At 35.2% G+C, this 27,682-nt stretch overlaps 3 protein-coding genes across 6 annotated transcripts; 2 read left to right on the top strand and 1 right to left on the bottom strand.

Moving 5' to 3' along the window:
* The first annotated feature begins 289 nt into the window (after positions 1-289).
* On the top strand, positions 290-9,691 carry LOC120487319 (uncharacterized). 3 transcript variants are annotated; one of them, XM_039683633.2, is made up of 7 exons: positions 290-720; positions 1,596-1,652; positions 3,781-4,083; positions 4,341-4,616; positions 5,704-5,821; positions 5,935-5,998; positions 6,109-9,691. In XM_039683633.2, exons 1-7 carry the CDS (start codon positions 651-653, stop codon positions 6,199-6,201), a joined length of 981 nt encoding a protein of 326 aa, XP_039539567.2. In that variant the 5' UTR covers positions 290-650; the 3' UTR covers positions 6,202-9,691. The 3 variants fall into 3 exon arrangements, with proteins under 3 accessions (XP_039539567.2, XP_088989464.1, XP_088989465.1); XM_089133338.1 differs by having other exon boundaries at positions 292-720; positions 4,341-4,628; XM_089133339.1 differs by lacking the exon at positions 1,596-1,652 and having other exon boundaries at positions 292-720; positions 4,341-4,628.
* Positions 9,682-18,032, bottom strand: LOC120487329 (uncharacterized). Of its 2 annotated transcripts, XM_039683645.2 has the most exons (5): positions 17,856-18,032; positions 17,391-17,521; positions 17,131-17,153; positions 16,822-16,862; positions 9,682-10,348 (listed from the first exon to the last, which is right to left on the bottom strand). In XM_039683645.2, exons 2-5 carry the CDS (start codon positions 17,414-17,416, stop codon positions 10,169-10,171), a joined length of 270 nt encoding a protein of 89 aa, XP_039539579.1. In that variant the 5' UTR covers positions 17,417-17,521; positions 17,856-18,032; the 3' UTR covers positions 9,682-10,168. The 2 variants fall into 2 exon arrangements, with proteins under 2 accessions (XP_039539579.1, XP_039539578.1); XM_039683644.2 differs by lacking the exon at positions 17,856-18,032 and having other exon boundaries at positions 17,391-17,688.
* A 395-nt stretch (positions 18,033-18,427) lies between these two features.
* Positions 18,428-25,337, top strand: LOC120487331 (uncharacterized). Its single transcript, XM_089133636.1, has 5 exons — positions 18,428-18,586; positions 22,621-22,926; positions 23,095-23,151; positions 24,046-24,168; positions 24,857-25,337. Exons 1-5 carry the CDS (start codon positions 18,517-18,519, stop codon positions 24,901-24,903), a joined length of 603 nt encoding a protein of 200 aa, XP_088989762.1. The 5' UTR covers positions 18,428-18,516; the 3' UTR covers positions 24,904-25,337.
* Positions 25,338-27,682: the final 2,345 nt, after the last annotated feature.

Here is a 27,682-nt window from a genome sequence, read left to right as displayed (position 1 = left end):
AATGGCAGCCAGTGCAGAGAGAGTGACGTGGGCCCTTTTGGGCAGTTTACATAAATGATCCAAACAGCCTTTTCATCTCTCTTTTGAACCATAGATTACAGATGTTATAAGGTCACATTACTCTATTCGTTCTACCAGCTAGATAAAACACCAAAATGAAGCAATACACATCACTATCAACACATCAGTTCAACACATCACACACTGCCAAACTGCAGTCTTCTTGCACTAACGCAAACGCTCTCACATGACTGCCGTGGTTAACAAGACAGGAAGTCAGCATTTTCATGTGGGAGAAGAATATGAAATGATAAAAAAAATGGAGGAGTGTACAACAGCGTCACACTGCTGAAGGAAACAAAAGGAGGAGAACTCAGAGAAGGGAAAGAGAGAATGAGTGAAGTTAGATAGAGAGATAAACAGATGGGGAAAAACTTCCGAAGCTCAACGAATCAGCATGTATAACTTTATTCTTAAGACTTTGATAAAGTCAGTCTAAGTTTATTGTCAAAAAATAAGAGAATGCTTGGCATTTCAGTTCTTATGAAAAAGGTACTTTGACTGCAAGTATTAAGTCCGCATAACCCGGGAGTACAGAGACAAAAAAAGTGAAGCGAAGAGGCATCTGACTGGAGATTTGTACAGTAGCGATGGCGAACAGTAAGACATTGACGGTAGTTGTCCTCCTGAGCATCTTTTTGACAAGAAGTCACACAAGAGGTGAGTTTCAATTTAATTTAATTGTAATGTGCTACTCTTTAGATCTTTAGGCCTATTTAGACGAGTTGGCCTTCTTAGTCTAGCATCCGTTGTTGGCAGATGTCACTTCACTTTATTTGTTATTTTGAATTAAATTCATATTTATGTGTCCCAAAATACTTGGGTATTTGATTAATGGTGAAAATTTTCAGTCAGACAAAGTATATTAAAAGTGTGCAGTTGATCAATTGGAAAAAGTCTACTTTTAGTTTCTTGAACTTTAAAATGCTAAGACATTTACAGTTTACTGTAATGGATGTACACCAGAATGAGGAATCTGTTCTGCACGTGCATGTGAAGGCTTTGTGTTTGTTTCTGTATGTGTTTGTTGCTATTTTAAGAGGACATGCCATGACGAAGCGCTCTTCCTCTCGGGGGGATTCTCGGGGGGAGATGAGTGGCTGAGGTTTTTGAGGGTGACAGAAGCCTGAAAAGAAACTAAATCTAGAACAGTAAATGTAACCATTTACTTGGAACCAAATGACATTTGTGGTGTGACTGTTTACAATAATGCCATTGAATGCCGTTGATGGGGTGGTATGGCAATCGTTGCTTCGGGCCAGGTGTTCAAACGACGTATTCTTCAGAATTAGGGCTCGTTCCTCTTGTTGTGCTATAATAATAATGTTTGTCTAATCTTTGTACAAAACTGTACACCTCTGACTAACAATAACAAGAAACACGACACATTTATGTACTAAGCCTTCAATATCCCACTTTTACTAATGTAATGTAACAAAAATGAACTAGAATACCCACTTGAGTGAATGATTGTTTCCATGTGCTGAGCGCTCACATTAACCGGTTACTAACATGCTGTGCACTAACTGTCCTAGGAGAACACACTGCATCACATCTGAGTCAAGAGGATGTGATTGAACAAAAACTGACAGGTCAGACAATATACACTTTCATAATTTATTTTTTCCATTTATATAAATATACTGGCACTTTTCATGAATAGGGTACAACAGAATACTCGCATAAAAGGTGAAAGAGGATCTTGACCTTAGGAAAACATTAATGAATTGTTTAGAGAATCGCTATTTTGCGGGGGAATACACACATTAAATGTTTTTTAAACTAGCTGCTTTTTATGCTGAGATAATTACTCCTCCAACAGAGTTGTAAAAAAAACTGCTTCTCTTGCTTGAAGTTTTGAGGTGCTAAAGTGAACTCTATTGATGGAAAGTGCTAAGTGTGTTACATCTGTTTTCAGATAGAGCTTCTGTGTTGTAACTATTTTTAGGGTTAAAAAAGGATATGACACACCAAAGTATAAAAGTAGTCTGGCATGGCAGGGAGAGATAAGTGCGATGAGGGGGAAAAAAAAGTGTAACGCTTTACAATATAGTTCATTAGTTAACCTTAGAACTACATGAATTAAGCATAAACAATAGCCTACTTCTTCAGCATTTATTAATCTTTGTTAATATCAATTTCAAATTACTAATACATTAATCAAAGTTTATATTTGTTAACATTAGTTAGTGCACTGTGAGCTAACATTAACAAACAATGAACTGCTGTATTTCTATTAACTAACATTAACAAAGATTAATACTGTATTTATATATATATAACAAATGAAATACTACAACAAATGTATTGCTCATTGTTAGCTCATGTTAGTTTATACAATAACAAATGTTAACTAATGAACCTTATTGTAAAGTTTTGCCATTTTTTATGCATTATAATACCTATTTTTTACACTCCTGAAGCTTGAAAAATATGTATGTATATATATATATATATATATAATGTTTGTGAAATAAGTCTGTTATGCTCACCAAGGCTGCATTTATTTGATTAAAAATACAGTGAAAACGGTATGGTAATGTTAAAATACCGTTTTTCTATTTGAATATAATTTAAATTGTAATTTACTCCTGTAAAATCCTTCTGATGATTCATCATTTATTGATGAATACTGAATTATTAATCATGGTCCTTATTATTATCAATGTTAAATTTGTATATTCCAGGATACTTTGGTGAATAGAAAATTTAAAAGCAGCATTTATTTGAAATGGAAATATTTTGTAACATCATAAATGTCTTTACTGTCTGTTTTGATTAATATAATGCCTCCTTAAAATAAACTAACTATATAAATTATTATTATTATTATTATTATTATTATCATTAATTCTTACTTTTGAATGGTATCACATGTACCCAAAAATACAGTATTAAGCAGTGCCTTTTAAAACATTGATGATAATTAAGAAATGTTTCTTATTAATATTGGAATATTAGAATGATTTCTGAAGAATTGTGTCACATTGAATACTGGAGTAATGATGCAGAAAATTCAGCTTTGTTACAACAGTAAGGCAAAGCAAGGCAATGCCAGTTTATTTATATAGCACATTTCATACACATGCAGTGGCAATTCAAAGTGCTTTACATGGAAGAAATTAAAATAATCAAAAGAAATCAGAATAATTAAAACAGTTTAGAATAAAAAAAATCATAATAAAAAAATAAAATACAGTAAATAATTAAAACAATTTAGAATCAAAAATAAAATGAAGTACAGTAACAGTCGGACGAACAGTGGCACAGTGCTCATTCAGTAAATGCAATCAATATAAATAAAAACAGTTAAGAGTAAAAATAAAATAAAGTAATACCCCTATCTGAGATGGAAGAGATTGAGCTGGTTTACGGTGCTAACAGTAATACATCTAAATTATATATGAAGTATATGTGTCATATGAAATAAATTAGATATGAATATATACCATTGTTTATATTCTCTGTATTTTTTAAAAATCAAATTAACACAGACTTGGTGAATATAAGATATTTTTTCAACAACATTAAAAATGTTTAATTATTTCAAACTTTTGACCAGTCGTGTATATTTATGGGGGTTTTTTTTTTTAAATTATATTTTAATTTACTTGAATATTTCAAATGCAGACCACGGTTTTATTGATCTATTTAGTAAACATATTTTACTGTAATCCAATATTTAATCTGATTTACATACAAATATTTGATTTCTTTCAGATTTCAAAGAGCAGATCTTTGTGGAGGGACGCGATGTGTCTTTATGGTGTGCCGATAATGTCACTGATGTCAAATGGAATGAATTAATATTTATTGTGTGGAACATCAGCATGCAGGGCAAAAAATGTTATCTTGGTTCAGAAACCAAACTGGACAACACTTGTAATGATGGAAAGAGGCTGTACAACACTTCAAATGGAGTTTCATTATTCATTCCCAAGATTTCAATGGAAGATGAAGGACTTTACTATTGTGATTTATCAATAAAAGGAGGAGGCAAAAGTGTAAATGTCTCTGTAAGCGGTGAGTACAATTTCCAATTATTCTAACAATATTGTAAAAACTGAAAATTTTAAAACACAGGTTATAGGTGAAATTCCACTAACTGAACACTAACAAATGATATTACCTAGTTTCATTCAGTGATAGATTACTTACATCTCTCTGTTTCATTGCAGTCATCATGACAAAAAATAGTATAGAGTTAGCAATGAAGATTAGCAATATAATGATGATATCATACTGATATTCAAATTCAATTAAAGTTCTTTGTGTTTTAGTTATCCGCCTGGAAACTCGTCTGGACATTGAACATGGTCAGATGATTGCTGTCTGTGAGGCCACATATAAAAAGACGAAACCCACTCTTCACTGGGAACCTGCCTTGAACTTTTCCTTCATAGACAAGCAGCTTGACAAGTTTTTTATTATTGAGAGTCGAGTACAACTTCCTGATAATGTGACCATCAGTGACCTCACCTGTGTGGCGTCATACCCCTCTGTGTCCGGCTCTCTGCGACAGAAGAGCACACTGCATATTCCAACAGATGACAAAGGTGAACACAAAGGTAACTTTATGTTAAAAGGAATTGACAATTGTTTGTTTTTTTTGTTTTTGTTTTTTAAGTGGATCAGTGGTAAATTCTGTTTTGTAATTTGACATAGCAGTGTCAGATATATAAGCTTTATATGAAATGAGACCTATAATGAGTAAAGAGAACAAATACATATAAATATTAGGCATTTATATAAAACAAAAATCAAGGTATTTTAAACACAACATTTCAGATGTGGTGAAAATAGTCTTGACCTTCATACAAATAAGAGAATTCTCATTTTATGCAAGCAAATAAACCAGTCATAGTGTGAAATTTTTTTAGGAGAGTTTTTTCTAGATGTCCACAAGGTCAAATTTACAAATATTTTGCAATGAAATATGGAGCAAATTTGACCACATTTAGTACAGTGGCTTGAATATATATATATATATATATATATATATATATATATATATATATATATATATTAATCGGTTTTGATAATATTAGAGACTTTATGAAAACCCTTTACAATAAAGTTTTATTTGTTAACTTTAGTTTATGAATTATTTAACATGAGCTAACAATGAACAATACTTCTACAGCATTTATTAATCTTAATGCTAATTTATAATACATTATTAAACATTTTAAAAGTTGTATTACTTGAACTAACATGAATAAAACACAAACGATTATATTTTATCAACTAATATTAATAAAGGTTAATAAATGCTGTAATAATATTTCACTCATCATTAGTTTGTTAACTTATGCATTTACTAACAAATGAGACCTTAATGTAAAGTGTTACTTAATTTATTTATTTTTTTAACAATAGGTGTTTTTTGATATATTGCATGTAATGTTACCACTTTATTTTACAGCTCTGGTTACATGTTAAATGCGCTTGCTATAGTAATAACAGTAAATTATGCATAATTACATGCAACTAACCTTAAACTAAACCCTAATCCTAACCCCAAATCTATAGTAAGTGCATGTTTTTACTAAATGTTAGTAAATGTATAATTACACTGTAACAATGACACCTTCAATTAAAATTATTATTACAAGGGAAATAATCTTCTCTCTCTCTCTTCAGGAAAAGAAACAAGAATATCTACATGGGAAATTATTGGCATATCACTCGGTTCTGTTTTTTTGATTCTTGCGTCTCTGGCCGCAGCTTACCTACTATGCAGAAAACGCAAGCACATAAGGTGGGTTGTTTAACTGTCTTGATTCACTGCTGCTGAATCACGTTGCATGGTATGATGACTAATTAACACAGAAATGTCTTATCGATATCTAATTGTCTTTGTGTTCTCTTTAGTTCATTGAAGATGCTTTGCTGCAAATCCAAAATCTCACCACCAGCTGAAGACAAACCACCCCAGGTGAGACGTCTCTCAAATCCTGTTTGTTTAGTTCACTCAGTTATTCACTATGTAAGGTCCATTGTAAAAGTGCTTTTTATGCTCATTAAAACATATGTTTGTGTGTTTAGCCCACTAATGTGGAAGAGGTGGAGCCTTATGCAAGTTATATACAGCGAGTCAATTCCATCTACAACTCCTCAGCTGAACTCTGCAATGCCTAACCGACACAACACACACTCACTTTTCATGATGAAACAGGATGCCAGAAGAGCACTGAAAATTAAGAGGGCAAAGACATTTATGTGGTTAAAATTGCACATTGAAAACAATACTAGTGGAAAACAGTCATCTCATGAGAGCATCCCAATGCGAACAGCGCCTGACTGAGGAACAAAAGTCACACTGAGTCAAATTGTGAACGATAATGACAGAGGAACATTTGTCTCAGTATATGATGAAGACTGACTGGGACAACTTCGGAATCAGTGATATCACTAATATGTAGATTTGTAGACAGTACCTGGTTAGATATTAATCATTTAATCGTTCTTTTTACATTTGTACATATCTTTCCTTTCTGAGAGTTAAAAGTCAAAATCAACCCATTGTCCGCTAACAATACTAAAGTTTTTAAATATTGCAAAGGATTCAAATTATGTAAATACATTTTTTTTTTTATCACTTCACATTTCAGTATTTCATATGTTCGTATTTGGTCTTTGAGTTAAATACAATCAACTCAACCTTTTTAAAAAAATAATGGTTCCAAATAAGCGTTTTTTTTTTTTTTTTTTTTGTAGCAATGTCACAGAAGAACCATTTTTGTGCCAATAAAAGAATGTTCCAGTGAACAATTCTCAAAAGATCCAAGTGAGAAGAACATCCACTGACTCAAAAATAAAGGTTCTTGATTGGTATTTATGATTCCGTAAAGAACCATTAACATCCATTGTGCACAAAAGGTTCTTAACAGTAGAAAAAAACACCCTTTGTTAAAATATTTTTATTGATTGATAAAATGTTCTACACCAGCCCATTCTCACCCCCAAGGCGTCACTTAACTGACGCCTTGGGAAGCATTTGGACATGCTTCAATATCTGACGCTTTAGGCGCCCTTTAGCGTCAGTTAAATGACGCCCTAGGATCGCGTGTACCCTACCCCCACCCCACACCTAAACCTAACCGCGTCCTCTAACAGACGCTTTCCTTTAGCGTCAGTTAGATGACGCCGTAGGATCGCGTCATGTAAGTGACGCTAAAGGGCGCCTAAAACGTCAAATATTGAAGCATGGTCAAAGGTGACGCCTTGGGGTGAGAATGCGTTGTCTACACGTTAAGAAAAACATGCTTAGGCCTAGTTTCAAAGCATTCTCATCCCAAGGCGTCAGTTAAATGAAGCATTTTGACCATGCTTCAATATCTGACGCTTTAGGCACCCTTTAGCGTCAGTTGGATGACGCCCTAGGATCGCGTCTAAACCTTACCTTACCCCAGACCTACTAAACCTAACCGCGTCGTCTGACTTTTCCCTTAGCGTCAGTTACGTGACGCCCTAGGGTCGCGTGACATAAAAGGGTGCCTAAAGCATCGATATTGAAACATGGTCAAAATTGTCAGTTAGATGACACCTTAGTTTAAGGATTGTTTATTGAGAGGTTCTTTGGGGGACCAAAATGTATGGTATCCCTTTTGGTCCTTGTAAAGGTTCTTAGGAGAACAGTAAGAGGCATTACGAGTGTAGAGTATTTTTTTTTTAACCAATGATGTTGGTTGTATCTGTAAAAAAAGGCCTTTCTATTATTGATCAATGTTAAATAATGAGTAAAAAATCTCTGATGACCGAGGCACTCCTTCATTAAAATGTCTTTATTGTACAAATGACATGTCCTAAACGGACATATTTAAAAAGCCTACGCGTAGCGGCATGAAGCCTTCATCAGGGCATGGCACATTTTAATGAAGGAGTGCCTCGGTCATCAGAGATTTTTTTCTCTACTGTTTCCTTGATGTCCTACCTTGGACCGAAGAGCACCCAGGTTAAACTTTTTTAAAAAAAGAATTGAGCACGCCACTTATCTTGAATCCAAACGTTAAATAATGAGTGTTTGACTTGGTACCTGCTTTTAACTCAGTGTTACTTAAGAATGTAACATTGTCAGATTTGTGGTCAGGTGATGGCAAGTCAGACCCACTCAGTCACACTGTCCCCTTGATTCAGAGTGATTCAGTGGAACGATGTGGAAACTTAGCCGTAATTGTATACCTATAGTATCTGAATGCTTGTTACTGGAAACAGAAGACCAGGTACGCCCTCAGATATCACACTGATACTCCTGCAGAAACTGAAACTGGTGGGTCAAAATCTTTTTTGATGTTGTTGTGGGACTCCCCAAGCTTTGAACCTGTCTCACAATTTACTTAATTCAACACGAAAGCAGATTGCTCCCTCAAGTGGTTGTTTATTGGTAGTATACGTTTCTTTAAACCTCTATAGACCTTATTCACAGCATCGTCGTCTTTGTTTTTTAATGGGAGTGAAAGTGAGGCTGTGAGACTGAGGGATAGACGTCGTATATCTCTTTCATGGGTTGTGTTATTTAAAGTGTTTTTGGATTGTTCTGCTGACAAAACACAGTAAAAATACCTTTCCAAGAAATGTCAGTAGACAAAAAACTCAAGACAACATTACAAGTAATCTTGGAGTGCTTTTTAGCAGATACCATTGAAAACACTGTATAAGTCTTTCCCTCACAGTCTCGCCTTACCTGTCATGGTGCTGATAAGTTTTATTAAAGCTATTAACAGGGGTGTAAAACCGAAAAAAGTAAATATTCGGTCATCATGATTAAATCTTAACTCTATATTTATAAATTGAGTATTGGCTTCTTCTCACAATTAACTTTAACTAATATTTCTCATGGTAGATTTATTTTTGAGAATTGATTCATGTACAGGTACATTTCTTGGCTATTATATAAGAAAGCTATTTGGACATTTCTACATATTGACTAAAAAAGATACAATTTACTGTAAAAAATATTGTTGGTATAACTTAAAAAATTAAGTAACCTGGTTGCCTTAAAATTTTAATTTCGTTGAAATGGAAAAAGTGAGTTAATATAATGAAGGAGATTGATTTAATCATCAGAAACTCAATATATTATGTTATCTGAACTATATAAATTATTTAAGTTGATTTGACAAAAGAAAAAATATTGTGATTACAAATCATGAAAATACTTTTTACAGTGTGTGGGGAAAGTTGTCACAAAATACTCTGCCAATAGACCAAAATACTCTGCCATTTTTAGGCTTTTTAAAAGTTAAAAGCACAAATTGTTGATGAAATTGAAATGCATCTTGGAAATCATCAAAACATAGAAAATTGGACCTGTAGTTATTTACACGACACATGTGACAATTAACCCTGTTGTTGTTTCTCTCAAGTTTTTAACTTTCTTACACTCTAAAAAATGCTGGGTTGTTTTAACCCAACTTTGGGTCAAATATGGACTAACCCAGCCATTGGGTTAAATTTTTACATTACATTTTTAACCCAACATTTCGGGTTTGTCCATATTTGACCCAATATTGGGTTAAAACGACCCAGCATTTTTTAGAGTGTACAACTTAAAATGTTGCGTAATAATGATTTTCCTGGATTTAACTTCTTGTGATAACCAAACATACAAGTTGACACTTTATTTCAATAATACAGCTTTATTTCGAGTTGACTTAAAATGTTACAAAAGTCAAACAAAAGTTTATTTTTTACAGTGTATTTATTAATCATACTAAACACATTTGATTCCTCTTTGATGACCGAGAACTAGGAATCATTAGAAAAATATAAATCTCTCTTCAGTTTCATTAGTCAAATTTATATAACACATACACATATAGGAAGATAAACATAATATGCGCTTTTATTCACTGTTCACATTACTGACAATGCATCAAATTATATATATAAAAAATCTTTAATATGTTATACTTCATGTTGTAAATATGCAGTGGGGGGAAAAAACAGACATGAAATGAAAACCTCCATAAATTAATTAAAATGAATAATAATAATAATAATAATAATAATCATTCCATCCTATACAAAGTCAACAAGGGCTCAATTTCTCAGGTGTCCATTCCTGCTGAATGTGCTGATTTCAGCCACATAAGTATTTTAATGCTCAGCCCATGAGCACATAATCATCTGAACAGTCCTCATTGCTTTTTTGCTTGGCCATGTCTGTTGTGTTTTGAGGGAGCTTTACAACGGCATAATCACAATCATTATCCTCCAATTTTTGAACAGGCCTTTCTGGATGGATGGTAGTGTGGTCAATAGAGGCATATAGGACATCTTCTGTCTGTGTGGGTCAGAAAGAAAACACAAGCCTTTATGATCGAGGAAGACGTCTTTTAACTGACATTTGAAAAAAAAGTGTCAGTGTCCATTGCGTTAGTGTGTGATTAAGGCTATAACATGTATAACAATGGGGTATTGTCAGAGAAACTGTGAACTTTGAGCTAAAATCAAACTATTCAACATTTTCTTATTACAATTTTATTTATTATTTATTGTTTGTTTAATACAACTTCCTTGAAAAAAAAGAGTTGTACATAGATTTTGTCATATTGTGTGTCTTAAGCAGAATAAATCAGGGTGGTGGTCTTTACAATAAGGTTTCAGTAGGTAATGCCTTAACTAAAAAGTTAGTTAATAAAAATACAACAGTTCATTGTTAGTTCTTGTCACCTCAGTTTGATTAAAAAATGTATCAGTAAATGTAAAAAATGTCACTAACAAAGATTAATAAATGCATTAGAATTGTGTTTCCTTGTTAGTTCCCTCAGTGAAAGGTAAATATACTAAAATGTATTTTAAATACATTTATTTTATGCTAAGTATACTACATGTACTTAATATAAATACACTGCAATTGTAATTTTAGTATACTAAATAGGTACTTCTAATGGTTAAACTTTATTTTGATAGTCCACTTTAGACATTATACTAACTATAAGTAACTTTGCAACTACATGTCAACTAACTTGCATTAGAGTATTGGGTGTTAGTGTTCGGGTTAGGAGAATAAGTTTACTTGTAGTTGCCAAGTTACTCATAGTCAGTGGAATATCTGTTGCGGACCATCAAAATAAAGTCTTAGTACCAGATATCAAGCATGCAGTCGACTAATAATCTAATGAGAGTAAGTTGACGTTGTTGCAAAGTTAAGTATAGTTAGTAGAATGTCTAAAGTGGACCAATCTGGCATCGAACAACCAGCCCAAGTCAGCTTAAGATCTGTGGTCCAGTCTGGCATCCAACAACCAGCCTAAGACAGTTTGCATTGCGTGGTCTAGTCTGGCATCCAGCAACCAGCCTAAGTCAATTTAGCTAGACCCATCTGGCATCTAACAACCAGCACACGCCAGGTCACAATCGACTGACCAGTCTAGCATCTGACAATCAGCCCAAGCTAGCTCATAATCTGTGCATCACATAGACAATATATTGTGTATGTATTCAAAAAAAAAGCTTCTGTATCTGTCCTGTATATATATATATATATATATATATATATATATATATGTGTGTATGTGTGTGTGTGTGTATGTATATGTGTATATAGATAAAGTTGTCCTCCGAAGAGGGGGGGTGGAGGTGGGTGAAAAAAAAAAATTAAAAAAAAAAAGAGAAAAAGGAAAAAAATAAATAAAGTGGACTATCGAAATAAGTGTTACACAACTAATTTTTTACTTGATATCAAACACAGGCTTAATATTAAGAAAGTAGGGCACTTGTGTGCCATTATGTAGCCATTTGGAACGCACTGGTGAAGGGAACAACAAAAGACAACGTAATTTCTTCATTATTTTCACCTGGGATGTTCCCATGACATACAGCACCGTTTCCATCAGTTGAATAGCTGTTTTACGACAAACATTTATTATTATTGATGTTAACATAACTGTTGCAATTAAATATACATTTTAAGTTTTCAAAATGCACGTTATATAGCCTGTGTGTGAGTGTCTGAACTTTAAAACGTGCCCATCTTTGGACCCTGCATTACCTAACATTTACTATGAAACGTATTTAAACATAACATGCCAAAATTTGTACAATCAATGTAACTGATGTATAGATTAATATCTTACCCTCATGTTGTTTATTTTTATTTTTACATTTTTTAATTTTCAGCTTTGTTACTCTTCTTTTCTGTATTCTGATGACATTGAACATATACAGGTAGATTATATATTGTATACACAGTTGTATGTCATGAACATGTCATCTCTGTATGTTTTGCAAAAAAAAAAAAAAAAGTAAAAAATTAATAAATAAATGAAAATGTAGACTTTGAACCCGGGTTCGTCACTTATTGGGGTCCCCTGGAAACATTTCCTTTGTGGTCTGTTCTATTTGTAGCGTGTTTCTGTATTTGGTTTTGTTGTGAGTATTTGGAGCACATGTGAAACTAATGAAGATGTTTTCGTAATTTGCGAGTGTTTTTCTATTTGCATGTGTTTTCTTTAGTGCCAGCACATTGAGCTCTCTCAGCCACCGTATTTTTCACTAAGGCAGAATCTGCATTTATTGCCTCTGACGTGTTTTCTCACCATCATGCACCTACTCTTAAGTCTTAAGAAAGTCCAAAGTTTCCAAAACTCACAATTACAAGTTGTGCTGATGTTCATGTGCATTTTATCTCATGAATATATTCTTTCTGACATGACTTGAAAATACCGTAACTGTCGAAGCTAAACCTTTGACCACCTACACTCCAATGCATTGTAGTACACTTTTCCCATTAATGCTACTCTAATGGCCTTTTAGACTTTTAGAAATGTGGACTGTCAAAATATTATGAATTATTAAACAAGTTAAATCCTGACCAGTCCTCAAAAATTACACAGAAAGTTGAAAGTTGAAATAAATTTAGAAACGCTAACTGCATGAAAAGTAACAATGTAAAATGTTTTAAAATAATTTCAACTCATGCGTGACATTTAAATCTCTAGCGTAATAGTGGACACCAAACCATTTAATTGTGTTTTACATCAGTACATTTATAGGCTATATGGATTTTACAAGCAGTTCATGGGTTGAAGCTCTTAATTTTGATCTCTCAAAGAGCACGATATCGATGCATTTAACCTTAAAACGTATTTTTTTTTTTTTTGCATGCCCCCGAATCCCCGTAAAGCCACAGTGGTAGTGCTCGGCAGTTTGACCAAAAATTTACATCACGTTTTTTTTTTTTTTTTATTAAGCCAGTTTTCCGGTTTATGACGTTTTTTTTTCATGAATAATCAGGTGTTCAAAGCATTTTATACTGGTTGATAGAGCAATAAATTGACTTAGGATGGTCTATTTTGATATCATTAGTTAATATTGTAGAATAGAATAGCACCCAGTATAACCTAAAATTTTTATTTCATAACGTTCTAATAACATTCTTACGTATAACCAAGCAAGAACGTTAATACAACGTCTAAAAAACCTGGACATTTTGAATGTTCCTAGAACATTCATAAATAACGTTTTTATAACTTAATGGGAACGTTATGAAACGTTCGTATAACCTAAAATTTACGCCGCTTAGCAGGGGAAGAGGACAGATGCGCGATTGCACTGAATACGTTTTAAGTGCAGGATTCTCTGAGCGAGCCCAGAGAAAATAGACCTATTCTTACAAGAGCAGCGTGTATCTGAGAGCGTTTGCGCGATATTCCTCGCGCGAGCAGACAAATTCGTACTCGCGCATTATATTAATTCACTTTCGCGCTACAATAGTGAGCTCTCGACATTTAACAGGAAAATAACGCCATAGTTCTGCAGCATCCACTTTCCCTGTAACGTAACACCAGAGCACGGCTGTTTGATTTACCCTCGCCTCACCGGCGTCGCTGCTTAGAAGTGCAACATTGTAAAGGGACTGTCTGAAACAGTGTCGTGCAGCGTAACATTCGTTCCGAACGTTGTCTAATTAAATACATCGATATGGCAGTATTTTAAAAATTAATATCATAACAAAAATATACACCAGTTTTCGGTATGAACCAACATAGTTTTACAAATTCATATGGGAAAGAACGGCCATTTATGAACCATTTATGATTTACTCCAGCATAGTACAACAAAGTTCCTTTTAAGCAGTAAAACTGTAAATACCCAACCCGATCTCATGACCAAGTCGTACGAATTCGACGAATGATTAAAAAGTGGCTAATTCGTAACAATTCATACGACCTCACTCGTACGAATTAATACGATTTTGCTAAATCGTACATATTTTACGAATTGGCCAATTCGTATGAATTCGTACGAATGACCTACCCCTTACCCCGCCCCTAAACCTAACCATCACGTGGGTTTAGACAAATCGTACGAATTAGTACGAGTGAGGTCGTACGAATTAGTACGAATTAGCCACTTTTTAATCATGCGTCGAATTCGTACGAATTGGTCGTGAGATAGTGTTGAAATACCATATAAAATGTCCTTAGACAAAATATACATTTGGCCTGCCTAAGAGGGGGCCTACAACATTGTGCCTATGGGGCCTCTGAACTCTTAATACGGCCCTGTCGGTGAAAAAAACAGGGGAATGCAAATGACGCTTGGGGATATACAGTTAAAAAAGCGCAGACAGATACTGAGGGGGCAGACTGTCACAGTCTTCATCTGCACCAGTCTGTCCTTGTCTCTGCACTACACTTCCCAAAATCCTCCTCGTCTCCACACCTGAACTCACTCCCTCACTTACCAGCCTGTTCATCGTTTTTCTTCATCCGTGTCACCTGTTTTCACCTTGTTATGTTTGATTCTTGCTTGTATTTAGTCTCCTTCTGTTCAGTTAGTCTTGTTTGGTTCTTGTATGTATGTTTCTGAGTTTTTGTGAGTGTTCCTGCCCGTTTTCCTGCTTATCTGTACCAGTTTGTTTTATTTTTGAAATAGTAAATCTTTGATTCTGAGGTTTTGCCTCAGCCTGTTTCTACCCGCACCAAACCTGTGACACATTGCCTTTAATGTGAGCATAAAATCAACATGGAACCTGATTGGGAGCCAGTGCAAGGACTTTAGTTTTGAAGAAACGTATATTCATTTCTTCTGACTCCAATCAGCAGCAGAATTTAGCACACATTACAATTTGTTGAGTGTGGTTTTAGGAACCCCAGCAAGAAGTGCATTGCAGAAGTCAATGTGGGAAAAACAACAGTATTGATTAGACTCTCAGTCATAGGAAAAGATAGCATAGGGCAAATTCTAGCAATATTTCTGAGATGAAAAAAGGAATTCTATCTATTGCACATGTGGGTCAAAGACAAACTCGAATAAAATATAACTCGTAATTTTTTTTTTTAAATTTTGTTTGGAGCTCCAAAACAGAGCCATGTAGCCTATGGGTAACATCAGTGTACCAGCTTTACGAAGCTGAGAGAGCCAATAAGCAAGACATCAGTCTTATCACTATTAAGGCACAAAATGTTTTGGTTCATCCATGTTTTTATCTCATAAATACAATATGAGAGAAAAGAAACATCCACAATTTGACCACGCTTAGAGTGAATATAAACCTTGTTGCCTTTAGCTCATTCAGGGAACTGCATTTAGAGGCCTGCCGCTCTTCTTAGCCACTTGTAACTGAAGAGCACCCCTTCACATTTTTTTCTAAATTACTATATTCATTATTTATGAATTTGACATTGACAGCACTCCCATGAATACGATTTCTATTTGGATTGTCCAGACATTATTTATATGCTTTTATCAATGTTGTAAAATATCTAAATTATGAAATACATTTCTCGCATTCAAGGTTTCTATTTATTAATAGGCATACCAGCATCATAAATTTATCGTAAGTTATGTAAGTTTCACCTCAAGTCATTCTCTTGACACTTTGACATCCTTTCCCACCTGAATTCTATTTCTGTCACATTGGCATCATTTGAAGAAACAGGAAAAAACGCTGTGACTAAATGTTTATCATTTGAATACTACATTAAAAAGACTCATTCATAGGAGACTTCATGAATCCCCCAAATGCAAAACAGGCCAACACATCAACCGTTTTTTTTTTGAGAGGTAACCAAAAATACCTATGATGAAACTGACAAAGATCTAAACTAACGCCCTCATGTTTTAACATGATTTTATAAGATGTGCGAGTTTGAACATCAGTAGGGCTACATACTATACATACAATGAAAATATAATTTTAACTATACAGGTTAAACTATTTCAGTAGAACCCTGACGTGAGTTCACGAGAGTGTCACGACGCATGCACAAGAACTGAGAAGATGGTGCAGATGGGTCTCGATGTAGTGTTTAAAAGTGCCTTACCAATCCCGCAAAATGAATGGCTTACCTTTCGCACTTTCCCATCAAATGATCGTGAGCGTCATCATCTCAGTTCTTACGCATGTGTCGTGGCGCTCTCACGTCAGAGGTCCACATGGAAGAAAATGTATAGTTGAATAAAGTCGTCATTTTTGACGGGGGGTTTTTTTGTGCACAAAAAGTATTCTCGTCACTTTATAAACTTATAGTTGAGCCACTGTAGTCACTTGACAATTTTAATGATGTCTTTACTAACTTTTCTGGGCCGGCAGATGCAATTACCCAGCAGCCTAGTGAGAGCAGGAGTGAGAGCTCTCAGATTTCATCAAAAAGATCTTAATTTGTGTTCCGAAGATGATCACAAGTCTTACGGGGTTGAAACAACATGAGGGTGAGAACTGACAGAATTTTTAGGTGATCTAACTCTTTAAGAGTCAAATAAACACTCAATTAAACTTCTAACATTATTAATTATTGGCATTCTTACCTTTGTGTCGGCTGCTGTTGCTGTCTGATTGTCATTATCTTCTAAACAAAACATACAAATTACATGTCAATAAATAGTCACTTCACAATGTAGCCATTCACTGTACACAATGAGTATTAGCAGTTGTACATCCTCACAAAATTGACTGTTAGCTAAAAGAAGTGTTGCATTTTGTGTGAACCACACCAACTTTGACATAAAACTGAATGCATGCTTGAATCTCTGCCAAAGGTTTGCCTACTCAAGTAAAAATGTATTGCTGGTACATGCTATTTCAGAGTATATTATTATCAGAGTAAATTCTCTTACCAGCTCTTTCAAGTTTCTTATTCCTAAGGATAAAAATATATAAATTATATAAAGTCAAAAGTAGATTATATAAAGTCACATGCACAATGCAATTTTCCATTTCCAAAACATTTAGAAAAAGTAGCACTCAGCCATTAGACTTTACGACATAACTTATATTGCTTAATAATTCCCAATACTAATAATATGAATAATAAAACAGAAACTGAATAGACTTTTAGTACATCTCAGTAAATCATCAAGCTCTACAGATGCCCTACCTTCGTTTGCAACATAAATTTCCCATAGTCCCAACAAGCTCAATGGTTTGCCGCAGTGTAAATAGTGAAGATACAACCACAAACTGCAGATTGCTGAAACTGCAAGTGTGGTCCAAACCCAGAGTTTCCAACTATAGCCAATCAGACAGAAAAAGATGTGTAAGGACAGAATTCGTAAAACAGGAGAGTGTTAGAGAGAGTGATTCAGTGTAAAGCAGTCAACAGCAGAGAGCTTGTATTTCCTGAGTTCTGTGGTTTTTATTTGCCTCCTAGCATGAAACGAAGACACGTTCATTTTCATGTGTGCACGTTTACAACTCTATCACTGGTCATTTTGCTATCTCATATCTGTCTAATTTGTGTGTGTTATTTGTTATTCCACGACAGCTTTTCTGAGACTGGTCTGTTCAATGTTTCATTTTATTTTTTCACTAAACTAATGTCAGATGTATGCAAATAGCTCACCAGGAAAAACAGGCAGATGAGTTGTTGAAAAACAAGTTCCTCAAAACTGTCGATGAATTGTTGTTAATTCCTCTTTATTTGAATGTTTGTATGCTCACATACATACATAGCCTATTTAAATGCTAATAACACAATTATTCATACCGTCTAGTGTGTTCAAAGGTGTGATATTTGGTTTCTGACAGTTGATGCTTGTTAGGCACAGGAAGTTAAGCATTTCCTTCAAGACTACACCACACAAATAATAGCCCACTCTTACCATGATCAAGACTACACCGCCCATACATATAATAGCCTATACTCTTGCTAATGATCTGCTTTGTATTATTGACCATAAGATGCTTTATAATATTTAGAAATAGCCTATTAGTGACTTCCAATCTGCTTATAAGTTTATGCCTTAAGCTCAATGAAGCACATTATTTATTTTTTTATATCACGATCAGACAAGCAGTATGAGACTATTTCTCTTCACAGTCATTCTTAGCCCTGTAGGGGTCAGTATGAAAACACTTAAGCACACACACACACACACACACACGCACACACACACACACACACACACACACACACACACACAAATGCTTTGTAGCACTTTCTGACTTCAGTCAAGACAGAACATTTTTGGCAATATTACCCTTGATGTCAGACACGTTTCTTTATGGTGGATTTCAGAGGGATGAAAAATTATCAGTGCATCATCTTGTTAACTCTCTTGCAGCTTTCTCTGGGTGAGAGTTATATCCTTATGTATATTATTTTTAAGTTGGTTATGGTAAACATTAAATATTGTTTTATGACAGCCTGTAAATCTGTTTTATGAACCAATTGCTGAATGTATCTCATAGGGATTTTTCTTAACATTAATCTATGTTCAGAACACAAAGTATTATTTTACTATAATAGGATGCTATGAAGTACTAAATGAGCTTTTTTGTGGCGAATAAATTAACAATAATCAGTCTTTATAGATTAAATCATATTTATTACACACATTGGGATCACTGGTTTAAGAGGTGAATTTAAATACAGAGATGTGGAGACACATGCTTTTCTAAATTCTTAATTGGCATCTATGGCTAAAGAACACCCCATTTCAATTGCACAAAAGGTTCTTTAGTGGAAAAAAGGTTCCTTGTAATATTAAAATGTTCATCACATTAAGAAAAATGGTTCTTTAACTTTTCACTGAAGGGTTCTTTGGTGGAGCCCAATATGTTTATTCAATGGCATCAGTAGGAAAACTCTCTTTTGAATTCTTAATTTTTAAGCATGTTTGGGTGGTTGAAGTTTTCATTTAAGCCTCTACTTGGGGAGGGTTACATCCCAGCAAACACAATTGTTCAAAGAACGTTATGGTTGCTAGGTTGAGTAACAAAAATATTATTTCTGAATATTGAACAGAACTGAACAAAGGAACATGAACGTGAAAACAAACTAAAAGTCCATGATAAAAGACTAGCCTGAACATAATGTGACGGAAACATTCTATTGTGTCATTTTGCAGATATTATTGGAAGGAGCATTACTTTTTAATGTTCTCTGAAGGTTCTGAAACAATTATCTTTTTTAAAATCCAAAACAACCTGACCTGTTAGCTGGGTTTTGACTGCCTTTAAGATACCATTAAGGTGGAAATGAATATTTGGTTTTAAATGACTGACTTATCGGAGTGTGACACACCAAAGCTTTTTTCCCGTCTTGAGCCTTTGTTTTAAAGTGGCCTAAATTTTTGCCTTTCTATGAAAGGTCTCAAAAGGATGTGGTTAAGCATGTAACTGTCTCAGTGGTGAGTCTATTTTGAAGAACCACTTGTTGTGCACAAGGTCCACCAAACATAAAGTATAGGACATATTAAGCATGCGAGTAACAATATTTATCCACTGAAGGCGAGATAAAGTTGGACCCATGTGCAGTTTATTTAAACACCAACAAAGTGACATAAAATATATAATCCAAAATAGACTGACTTGACTATTGACTTGATATAAACTAACAGCACATGACAGGATCACATAATGGGATCAGGGAATCAGATGACAAAACCAGGAGCATAACTACTTTATTATGACAATACATAATAAAATACATAACCTAAACATGGCAAAAAACCCAAAGGGACATATTCCTCCCTCTAAAAAGGCGCCTCCAGAGTCCATAGCTAAACACTCATCCAAAGCACAAAACAGGGTGGTGGATTGGACCAGGGCGAGGGATGGAGGGACCATGGAGCATTGGTGGACCTGGACGGTGGAGCATGCACTGGACGAAACCATAAACAATGAAGCAGTGGCAGACCAGGGTCGTGGTGTAGGGGCGGACCCGGGTCTTGGGGCAGTGGATGGATGAGACTATGCAGGATCAGGTGGCATGGTACAGTAGATCCAACAGTGATGGAGACCACCTGGGTGGAGCTAATGGTGGTAATGACCACCAAAGTAGAAGGCCGCCATGGTAGATTTGGTCAGGACCAGACACATGAACAACCTTCATTACCGTGACTTGGAGCATAGAGCTCTCTTGGGTAGCCTCCGCATCCATGGCATGGAGTACAAAGAGTTCATGGACAGCCCCCATAGCCTAAATAGAGCCTCTTTGGCCGTGATGGCAAACAGAGAGTTTAGGAAAAGAGTCTTTGGAGTTGCTTTAGTAGTCACTGCTGCTTCTGAGGAAGTGTATGCAGCCCACAAACACAGCATAACAGTGGCCACTACAGGAAGTGCTGTGGATAGAGGGATGATATCAGGATCAACTGGATTTGGACTTGGGACCACAGGATTTTAATTGTCGAACTAACTGACCTTAACTGTGGATCCATCATACTTGTGATTGGTCTCATTCACCCCAAGACTGGTCCGTTAGCAGAGGAGATTTGTGGTGAACCAAGCTCTACTGCCGTTGGAGTTTTCTATGCATCAAACATTAAGTATGGGACATACCAAGTCACAATCAAAGAGCTCGCACCAACGAAAGCTGACTGTGTTGTCGCCTCTCTTTGGCTGTGTCTCTACCAAAAAGCTTAGCCACACCAAAAGGCCTAAAGGCGATTGTCAACTAGCATGTGCATTCTGAGCCTGTGTGCATGTAAACATTTGTCTTTCAGCAGATTTCAATCATCTATTTTTGTCATTCAAAAAGGACTGCACTGCAGATATACAAACCTTAAACAAAGCAGCACTTGCTTACCATTTTGAATATCAATGAAGCTGATCACTTCCTTCATTCCAGTCGGCTCATGTTATTATGAAAATATTTGTGCATTGAATGCTCATGTAAGACGATGAAAACACCCTGCCTGCTTCATTTGTGGAGCTAGGCGACTGAGATCACCCGTCAGAGTGAAAGTAGCCGTGGTCCCTAAGGAGGTATTCGACAACGCCTTTGAGCCACTAGAGTCATGGTTTTCTTTATCTGGTCAAGTGCTGCATTGCCGTACTGGGGGTGTGTTCAGGATATTGTTCAGACAAAGTGACCTGAAAGCACACCTGACGTCTGACGTCTGATGATGTCATCATCAGAGGTTATTTTAGCCAAATTATTAGCGTGTTTGCCACACGTTCACAGCATCTCTTTCCCGCTTTTTCAGGGAACAGGGTTACAGTCTAGTAAGTTACCTAAAACGTTTTGGTGAAAATACTCAGACTGTTTTCACTCATTAATTTGCTCATGGTTTGTCTTAAAGCATAACAACACAATGCATTTTCATCACAAGGGGTCTTCAACAATTTTCAGTCTTGCAATCATCCATTGGATTTGTTAAGTCAAGTCACCTTTATTTATATAGCGCTTTTTACAATACCAGCCTGTTCTCATGTAAATGTATCTCTATAGCACGCATTGTGTATTATCATGCAATTTAAACGCAAAAATGAGTTTTTGCGTGCATATGATATGCAGTTTTCGCGTACAATTGATACGCAGTTAATTTGCATACAATACCCACACCACTAATTCTATACCCAAACGTATAATACACACGCACCCCACACTACTACTAAACCTACCCTAACCAACTTATGTGTATCATATGCACGTAAAAACTCATTTTCACGTATAAATTGCACGATTAACACACTGCGTGCTATTGAGATGCATTTAGTGTGATCAGGTTGACAATACATCTTGTATCAAAGCAGCTTCACAGTGATAACATGAAAATAATACAACAAAGTTTGATTCTAGAAAAAAAATTGCGTCAACGTCCACCTTAAGTATAGGCAGATCAATAATATTGTTGAATATTAAATGTCCCTAAGCAAGCCAAAAGCCAAGGCAACAGTGGTAAGGAACCAAAACTCCATCAGGTGACAAAATGGAGAAAAAAAACCTTGGGAGAAATCAGACTCAGTCGGGGGCCAGTTCTCCTCTGGCCAACGAAGGAACAGTGTATGATTCGGGCAGCATTACAAGTCAAATTGGACCGGAACATTTAGAGTATTTATCCATTTCCATCTGGTTGGAAGTCAAAGTAATCACGCCGATATGGAGACAAATTGTTGAGGAAAACAGTTGTCCCCTTAAGTTTCCACCCACACTGATTGACTAACTGCTACATGTTGTCTCATTGACTCCTACATGTACCAGTGTACCAGTGCAAAAGCTTTTTAAACTCCATCCTGAAGCAAACCATCTCCAATCATTTCAGCATGTTGGTCATTGTTAACTGTTTTAATAAATACATATTTAGGAATGTTGTTCTAAAATTAATGGCTATTAACATGCCTGCTTTAATCAATTGATCTCTTGATTATCTTTCTTGTAAAAGGTATACACACATCCATATCGGAAGGACACTCTGTAAGATTTCATCTCCAAGAATTTTCTTTGGGGACCATTGATTTGATCGAATGGAAATACCACACAATCAACCGAACCATCCTGCTGGCTAGTATCAATCTACATAAAAAGCATTCAAAAATATTCGGCAAGAGGACTGGGATGCAAATAATGGAGAATGGTACACTTCAAATTGAAGATATAAAAGATGAAGACTCTGGGAACTACTCTTGCACCATCATTTTCCATGATCAAAGAATAAAAACAGAGCAGATTTTTCTTCAAGTACTTAATGGTACCGTTCTATATCTTTCAAATTACTTCCTTTCTCAAGATAACCAGACTATAGGATGATAGAGTAACTATCTTTGGGAGAAGCTATAGTCAATAATAATATCATCATCAATGTATTCTGTAAGGAATGTGTGTTCTTTGGTAATGATCTTTTTTTTTTCTACCGAAGACTTGAAGACTCAACCACCAAACAGCACAGTGTACACCACAACATTGAAACCATCAGGTACCTTTCCATTCACTTCACTTAATGATTAGATTAAAGGCACATCTTCTTTTTCTTCTTCTATAATAACGCTTTTCCACTGCATGGTAAGGAATGGCATGGTTCAGTACGGCACACTTTGGCACTTTTCCACTGCATGGTATACCATATAGCCTTTACACACAAACACACATTCATCTATCTATAAATTACAGAAACGTCTGTCTGTGTGTTTGTTACTCACATTTCTAGGTAAAAGAAGCACATATTGAAGATATTTAGATGACGTAAGGATGTGGTTTAAAAATAAATGAAAATTAGAAGGGTTGTGGTCTAAAAATATCTGAATATTATATTTTATTCACAACATTCACAAACTGTTTGCTCAAGCGTTTTCTCGGAGGTTACTGTTTAGCTGCTCCAGCCAAGGTCTGAACCTCCCCTGAATCTTTGCACTTATTCAATTGTGGATGTTAACTGAATCTGTAAGTCAGCACTGTTTAATTCTGAATATTATATTTTATTCTGGTGCGCTAAACGTTATTGTTTTCTCAGAGTTTAGGCTACATTATGCTATTCAGCGACTCAAACATACCAAACCAACAATTACTAAAAAAAAAAAAAAAAAAACACACAAAAACAGATTTTGTGTTATCTAGTTATTATGTTATAAATCAGAAAAAGGTTTTGTTTAGGAAATATCTTTTATATTCCCACCCCTTTGCCTCACATTAACTATGCAACAATAGGCAGCGTTGTTGTGAGACTTTTTTTCTTCTTCTTTTTATTAACACACACACTAAAACAAGATTTGGCCTTAAGCAACAGAAAAGCAAAAGTACAAAATCCACTTTACCACATTGTACTGGAAAATGCTACATATCATATCTTATTTTCTTTCTTTTCCTTTCGCAGTAGAAACCCGCATTCCTGGCACAGCATTGATCGCAATACCTGTGTGTTTGGCACTTGCAATCCTCTTAATTGTAGCCTCTATTTTCATCTTTAAATGTAGAAAAAAGTGTTGCTGCACTTCAGGTTAGTGTTATTGTATTGTGTTATTTCTCTCTTATATATTAATCATAGGTCTATTTCAAATAAAAATGTTTTCTATGCATCACTTACTCACCCTCATGTTATACTAACCCTATATCTTTCTTTCCTCTTTTCCAATTATAATTAATGTCAATATGTACTAGTACGGTAATGCTCCAAAATGACAAAACTTCATAAAAGTACTATCAAGGAAACTTGGTTAATATGACTCATTTAATAGCTATATTCATTTCATCTAATTAAATATAATGTTATGTAAGAATTTTGTTGTTCGAAATTGGGTGTCTAAACTATAATCTGTCCTGTGACAAGAGGTCAGTAAAATGGTACAGCTACAGGATACTCAAATTCTTTGAAAATTGAGTGGGAAAACAACTTAACACAACCACATTGGCGATATTGGACAAAGAACTGAACAAAACACTGGGGTTAAATACATGCGATCAAGGATAAAACAAAACAGGTGTGGGAACTAATTTACAACCAGGGTAAAACAAACTAGAGAACTAAAGCAGGCAAAACAGGAACAGAAGAAACACAAGCAAAACTAAACATACAGTACATGTATCATGTTACAGGACAGTATAAAAATGTATAATCAAAGAAATAAGGAATAAATGATCATTTGACATGCTACCTAATCGTATTTTGATTTTGCTCTGTTTTGCAGAAGAGCCCATCTACGCAAATAAAACAGCTTATAATTCAAGGAAATAAAAGGTCACAGGTGGGCAGGAGGATATCAGATAATGAAACCACATAAAGCCCCCCTAATTTGTAAAGAGGTAAAAACCCATGATGATGTCGCAGTGAATAAACTACCTCTGTGAGCATTGCAGTGATGCATTTCTGTTTGCCAAACCGGAAGTTAACATCACCCTGGTTCCCTCAACAAAAACCTAACATTTTTTTTTTTTTTTGTCTGTTGCTGTTCATATGTGTTAAGTGTAGATGTTGTAGATTTTTGATAGTTCACTACTGAAATCTTTGCTTACCACTGACAGTGAAATTGTTGTGTAAAATGTCAGAACACATTTTGTATTTGCATTTGTGGTATCTATTAGCAACATAACAATTTTGTATTATTATTGTACTGTTCTGCGGGTCCCAATTTAAATTAAGTGCATTTAACAATGTACAAACAACTACATTAAAAAAAAAATCTACAATGGATTTGTGGTCTTTATTGTTTTTTATATTATACATACTTTTTGAAAAAAAAAATCTGCCCATACTACTAAACCTGTCCCCAACCTTACCCGTATCCCACATTAATAGCAGCACAAGTGTTTTGCAACAGAAAATTAATTCAGTCAAAACAATGTTCCTATTTGTCTAAATGTAAGTACATAGTTGAAGACTGGTCCGAGTTGAAGATGAGGCCAGCTATGTAAAATAATGTGTGACCTTTCTGTGTGGTGCTGCAATCAGTGTGTGTTTGTGTATATAGCCTATTTGATTTTTTTTATTGATTTTTTTTTTTATTCCAGTTGATTCAATGCTAATACTTCATACTGTATTCTGAAGGAAACATGGACACTTGCTATTAAGGTTTTCTGTCATTGTACAACTGTTTGCAAGAGCAAATGGCTTATTTGGCAAACAGAAAAGTCTCTAGTAACAATGTCACCCTGGTTTCAACAGTGGTTATGTGGTGATCTAGCAACAGTGGTTAACTGACCTCTTTAACTACTGTAGAAAATGTTGTAGTTGTGTGCTTTATTAAATGTATTCTGCACCTTTAACCAACAAACTAAACAATGAATAAAAATAGCAAAGTGACTGAAGACTAGTTGAGGACTTTCAGATCTGATGAAGGACCGGCTTCTGGAAGTGTTAACTAGCCCCTCCCATGTGAAGGCCTCCCTCCCATATCCCTTTCCTTTTCTGTAAAAACAGTGTCGTGTTAGCGGCCAAGTTAAGAACTAAAAATCATTGCAACGCAAGTGAATCAATCAAAACTTTATTCTAGAGCTGCTATAAAACCAAAACTATCTCTGTAACTTTAATTCCCTATTATCACGGTAAAGCCGCTTTGTAACCTTTGTTAAAAGCGCTATATAAATGAAGATGACTTGACTTGACTTTCAAAGAAATTTGAAAACTGTATGGGGAATGTGATAGATGAGGCCAACAAGTTTATGACATTTGTGGTGTGTTGTGGTCAAGGCTGTTTTGCGGAAATTGGTGCACATGCATCTCAGTTACTGTAAACATAGATATTTTTTTATTTTATTTTACTGCGGTGTCTTATTATTAAAATCACTTAAGTGTGTCAATACGGAAAGCATTTGACGGCTATCAAAAATACCAGTACTGTATTTGTTCATTTTTACTTTTCTATTTCTTTTATATTTTGGTGATTGAGCAGTTTTTATAATTAGCCCAATAACAGTGGTGTGGAATCATGTGAGATAGACAAAGGCAAGTTGATAATGCAAAAATAAAACTGGAATCTCTGGACAAAAAAATCACCACATTTGTAGATTATTTTCTTTTCAATTCAGATTTGAATAAAATTGTCAGTCCCATTTTGAACACTAGAGGTCAGACTGAGAACAGTCCTGAGCTGTGAGGTCTTTCAATTTAAATTAAAATTTGTATCAAATTAGGATTATATGGTTTCACAAACAAGGTTTAAACCTATGTCCCAGATTAAATGCATTATTGAGCTGTCTTAAAAGAGAACTTCGGTTAATTTTAACATTGAGCTCATTTTTTTGTACATTTGAAGTGCTGTCAGTACAGACAAAAACGACAAAAATCGGTGTTGGCTACACTGTGATATCCTCTTTTTAAAATTCGCACCCTGTTGACTTCAATGGGGCAAGTTCTAAACCTGCTTTTAGCCTCTTAGCATCCTTGATTTGTCATTACTAGTGCACAGCCATGTGAGTGGTGTTATTAAGAGTGATTACGTGGTCAATCTGACTGCAGTAGATGTGAAATATATTGTGAGCTGGCTGTAGGCAAGACCGATTTTTGTCGTTTTTGTCTGTACTGACAGCACTCCAAATGTACAAAAAAATGAGCTCAATGTTAAAATTGACCGGATTTCTCCTTTAACTGAAAACAACTTGCACTGACATATGTTAAAATATGTCAGTGCACTTGTTTAGTCTCAAGATGCACACCAGTAGGCCCTAATGTGTTTTTAAGGCACATTTATAAAAGCTACTTAAATGTCTTAATTAAACTAAGGCCTTATCTTGGTTTAATCTAAACCCTGTCTGCGAAAACCGAACCCTTGTGTATTAAACATCATACTAACCTCATCCAATGCTAAATAATCTATAGTTCAGCCAAAGGGTCCATTGTGCCTGCCTGTCAGGGTTCTGTCACCTTGATTGGTTGCATTCTTGGTTTAGTCGTGACAGCAGCTTCCTGACACTTGTGTATTGTTTGTATTATCCTTTGTGTGAATTAATGGCTTTGGGTTGTTCTCTGGGATGTGTGCTCTCATGTCTTATGTTTTGGGTGTTCAGGTCATGGTGTA

The sequence above is a fragment of the Pimephales promelas genome, chromosome 7, assembly GCF_988280905.1.
Source record: "Pimephales promelas chromosome 7, fPimPro1.hap1.1, whole genome shotgun sequence".
NCBI lineage: Eukaryota > Metazoa > Chordata > Actinopteri > Cypriniformes > Leuciscidae > Pimephales > Pimephales promelas.
The sequence above is the reverse complement of the archived record's forward strand: the minus strand, read 5'-3'. Positions and strand labels throughout refer to the sequence as shown.

Bases quoted from the DNA above. Each gene is read 5' to 3' on its own strand.
- LOC120487331 (XM_089133636.1), top strand. From the start codon at position 18,517: ATGGTGGATTTCAGAGGGATGAAAAATTATCAGTGCATCATCTTGTTA. The intron at 18,587-22,620 runs GTGAGAGTTATA...TTCTTGTAAAAG, and splicing joins TCTCTTGCAGCTTTCTCTGG to GTATACACACATCCATATCG. The intron at 22,927-23,094 runs GTACCGTTCTAT...TTTCTACCGAAG, and splicing joins TTTTCTTCAAGTACTTAATG to ACTTGAAGACTCAACCACCA.
- LOC120487329 (XM_039683645.2), bottom strand. From the start codon at position 17,416: ATGGGAAATTTATGTTGCAAACGAAG. The intron at 17,154-17,390 runs GTAGGGCATCTG...TTTTATCCTTAG, and splicing joins AATTTATGTTGCAAACGAAG to GAATAAGAAACTTGAAAGAG. The intron at 10,349-16,821 runs GTAAGAATGCCA...TGACCCACACAG, and splicing joins CAACAGCAGCCGACACAAAG to ACAGAAGATGTCCTATATGC.
- LOC120487319 (XM_089133338.1), top strand. From the start codon at position 651: ATGGCGAACAGTAAGACATTGACGGTAGTTGTCCTCCTGAGCATCTTT. The intron at 1,653-3,780 runs GTCAGACAATAT...GATTTCTTTCAG, and splicing joins GATTGAACAAAAACTGACAG to ATTTCAAAGAGCAGATCTTT. The intron at 5,999-6,108 runs GTGAGACGTCTC...TTGTGTGTTTAG, and splicing joins CTGAAGACAAACCACCCCAG to CCCACTAATGTGGAAGAGGT.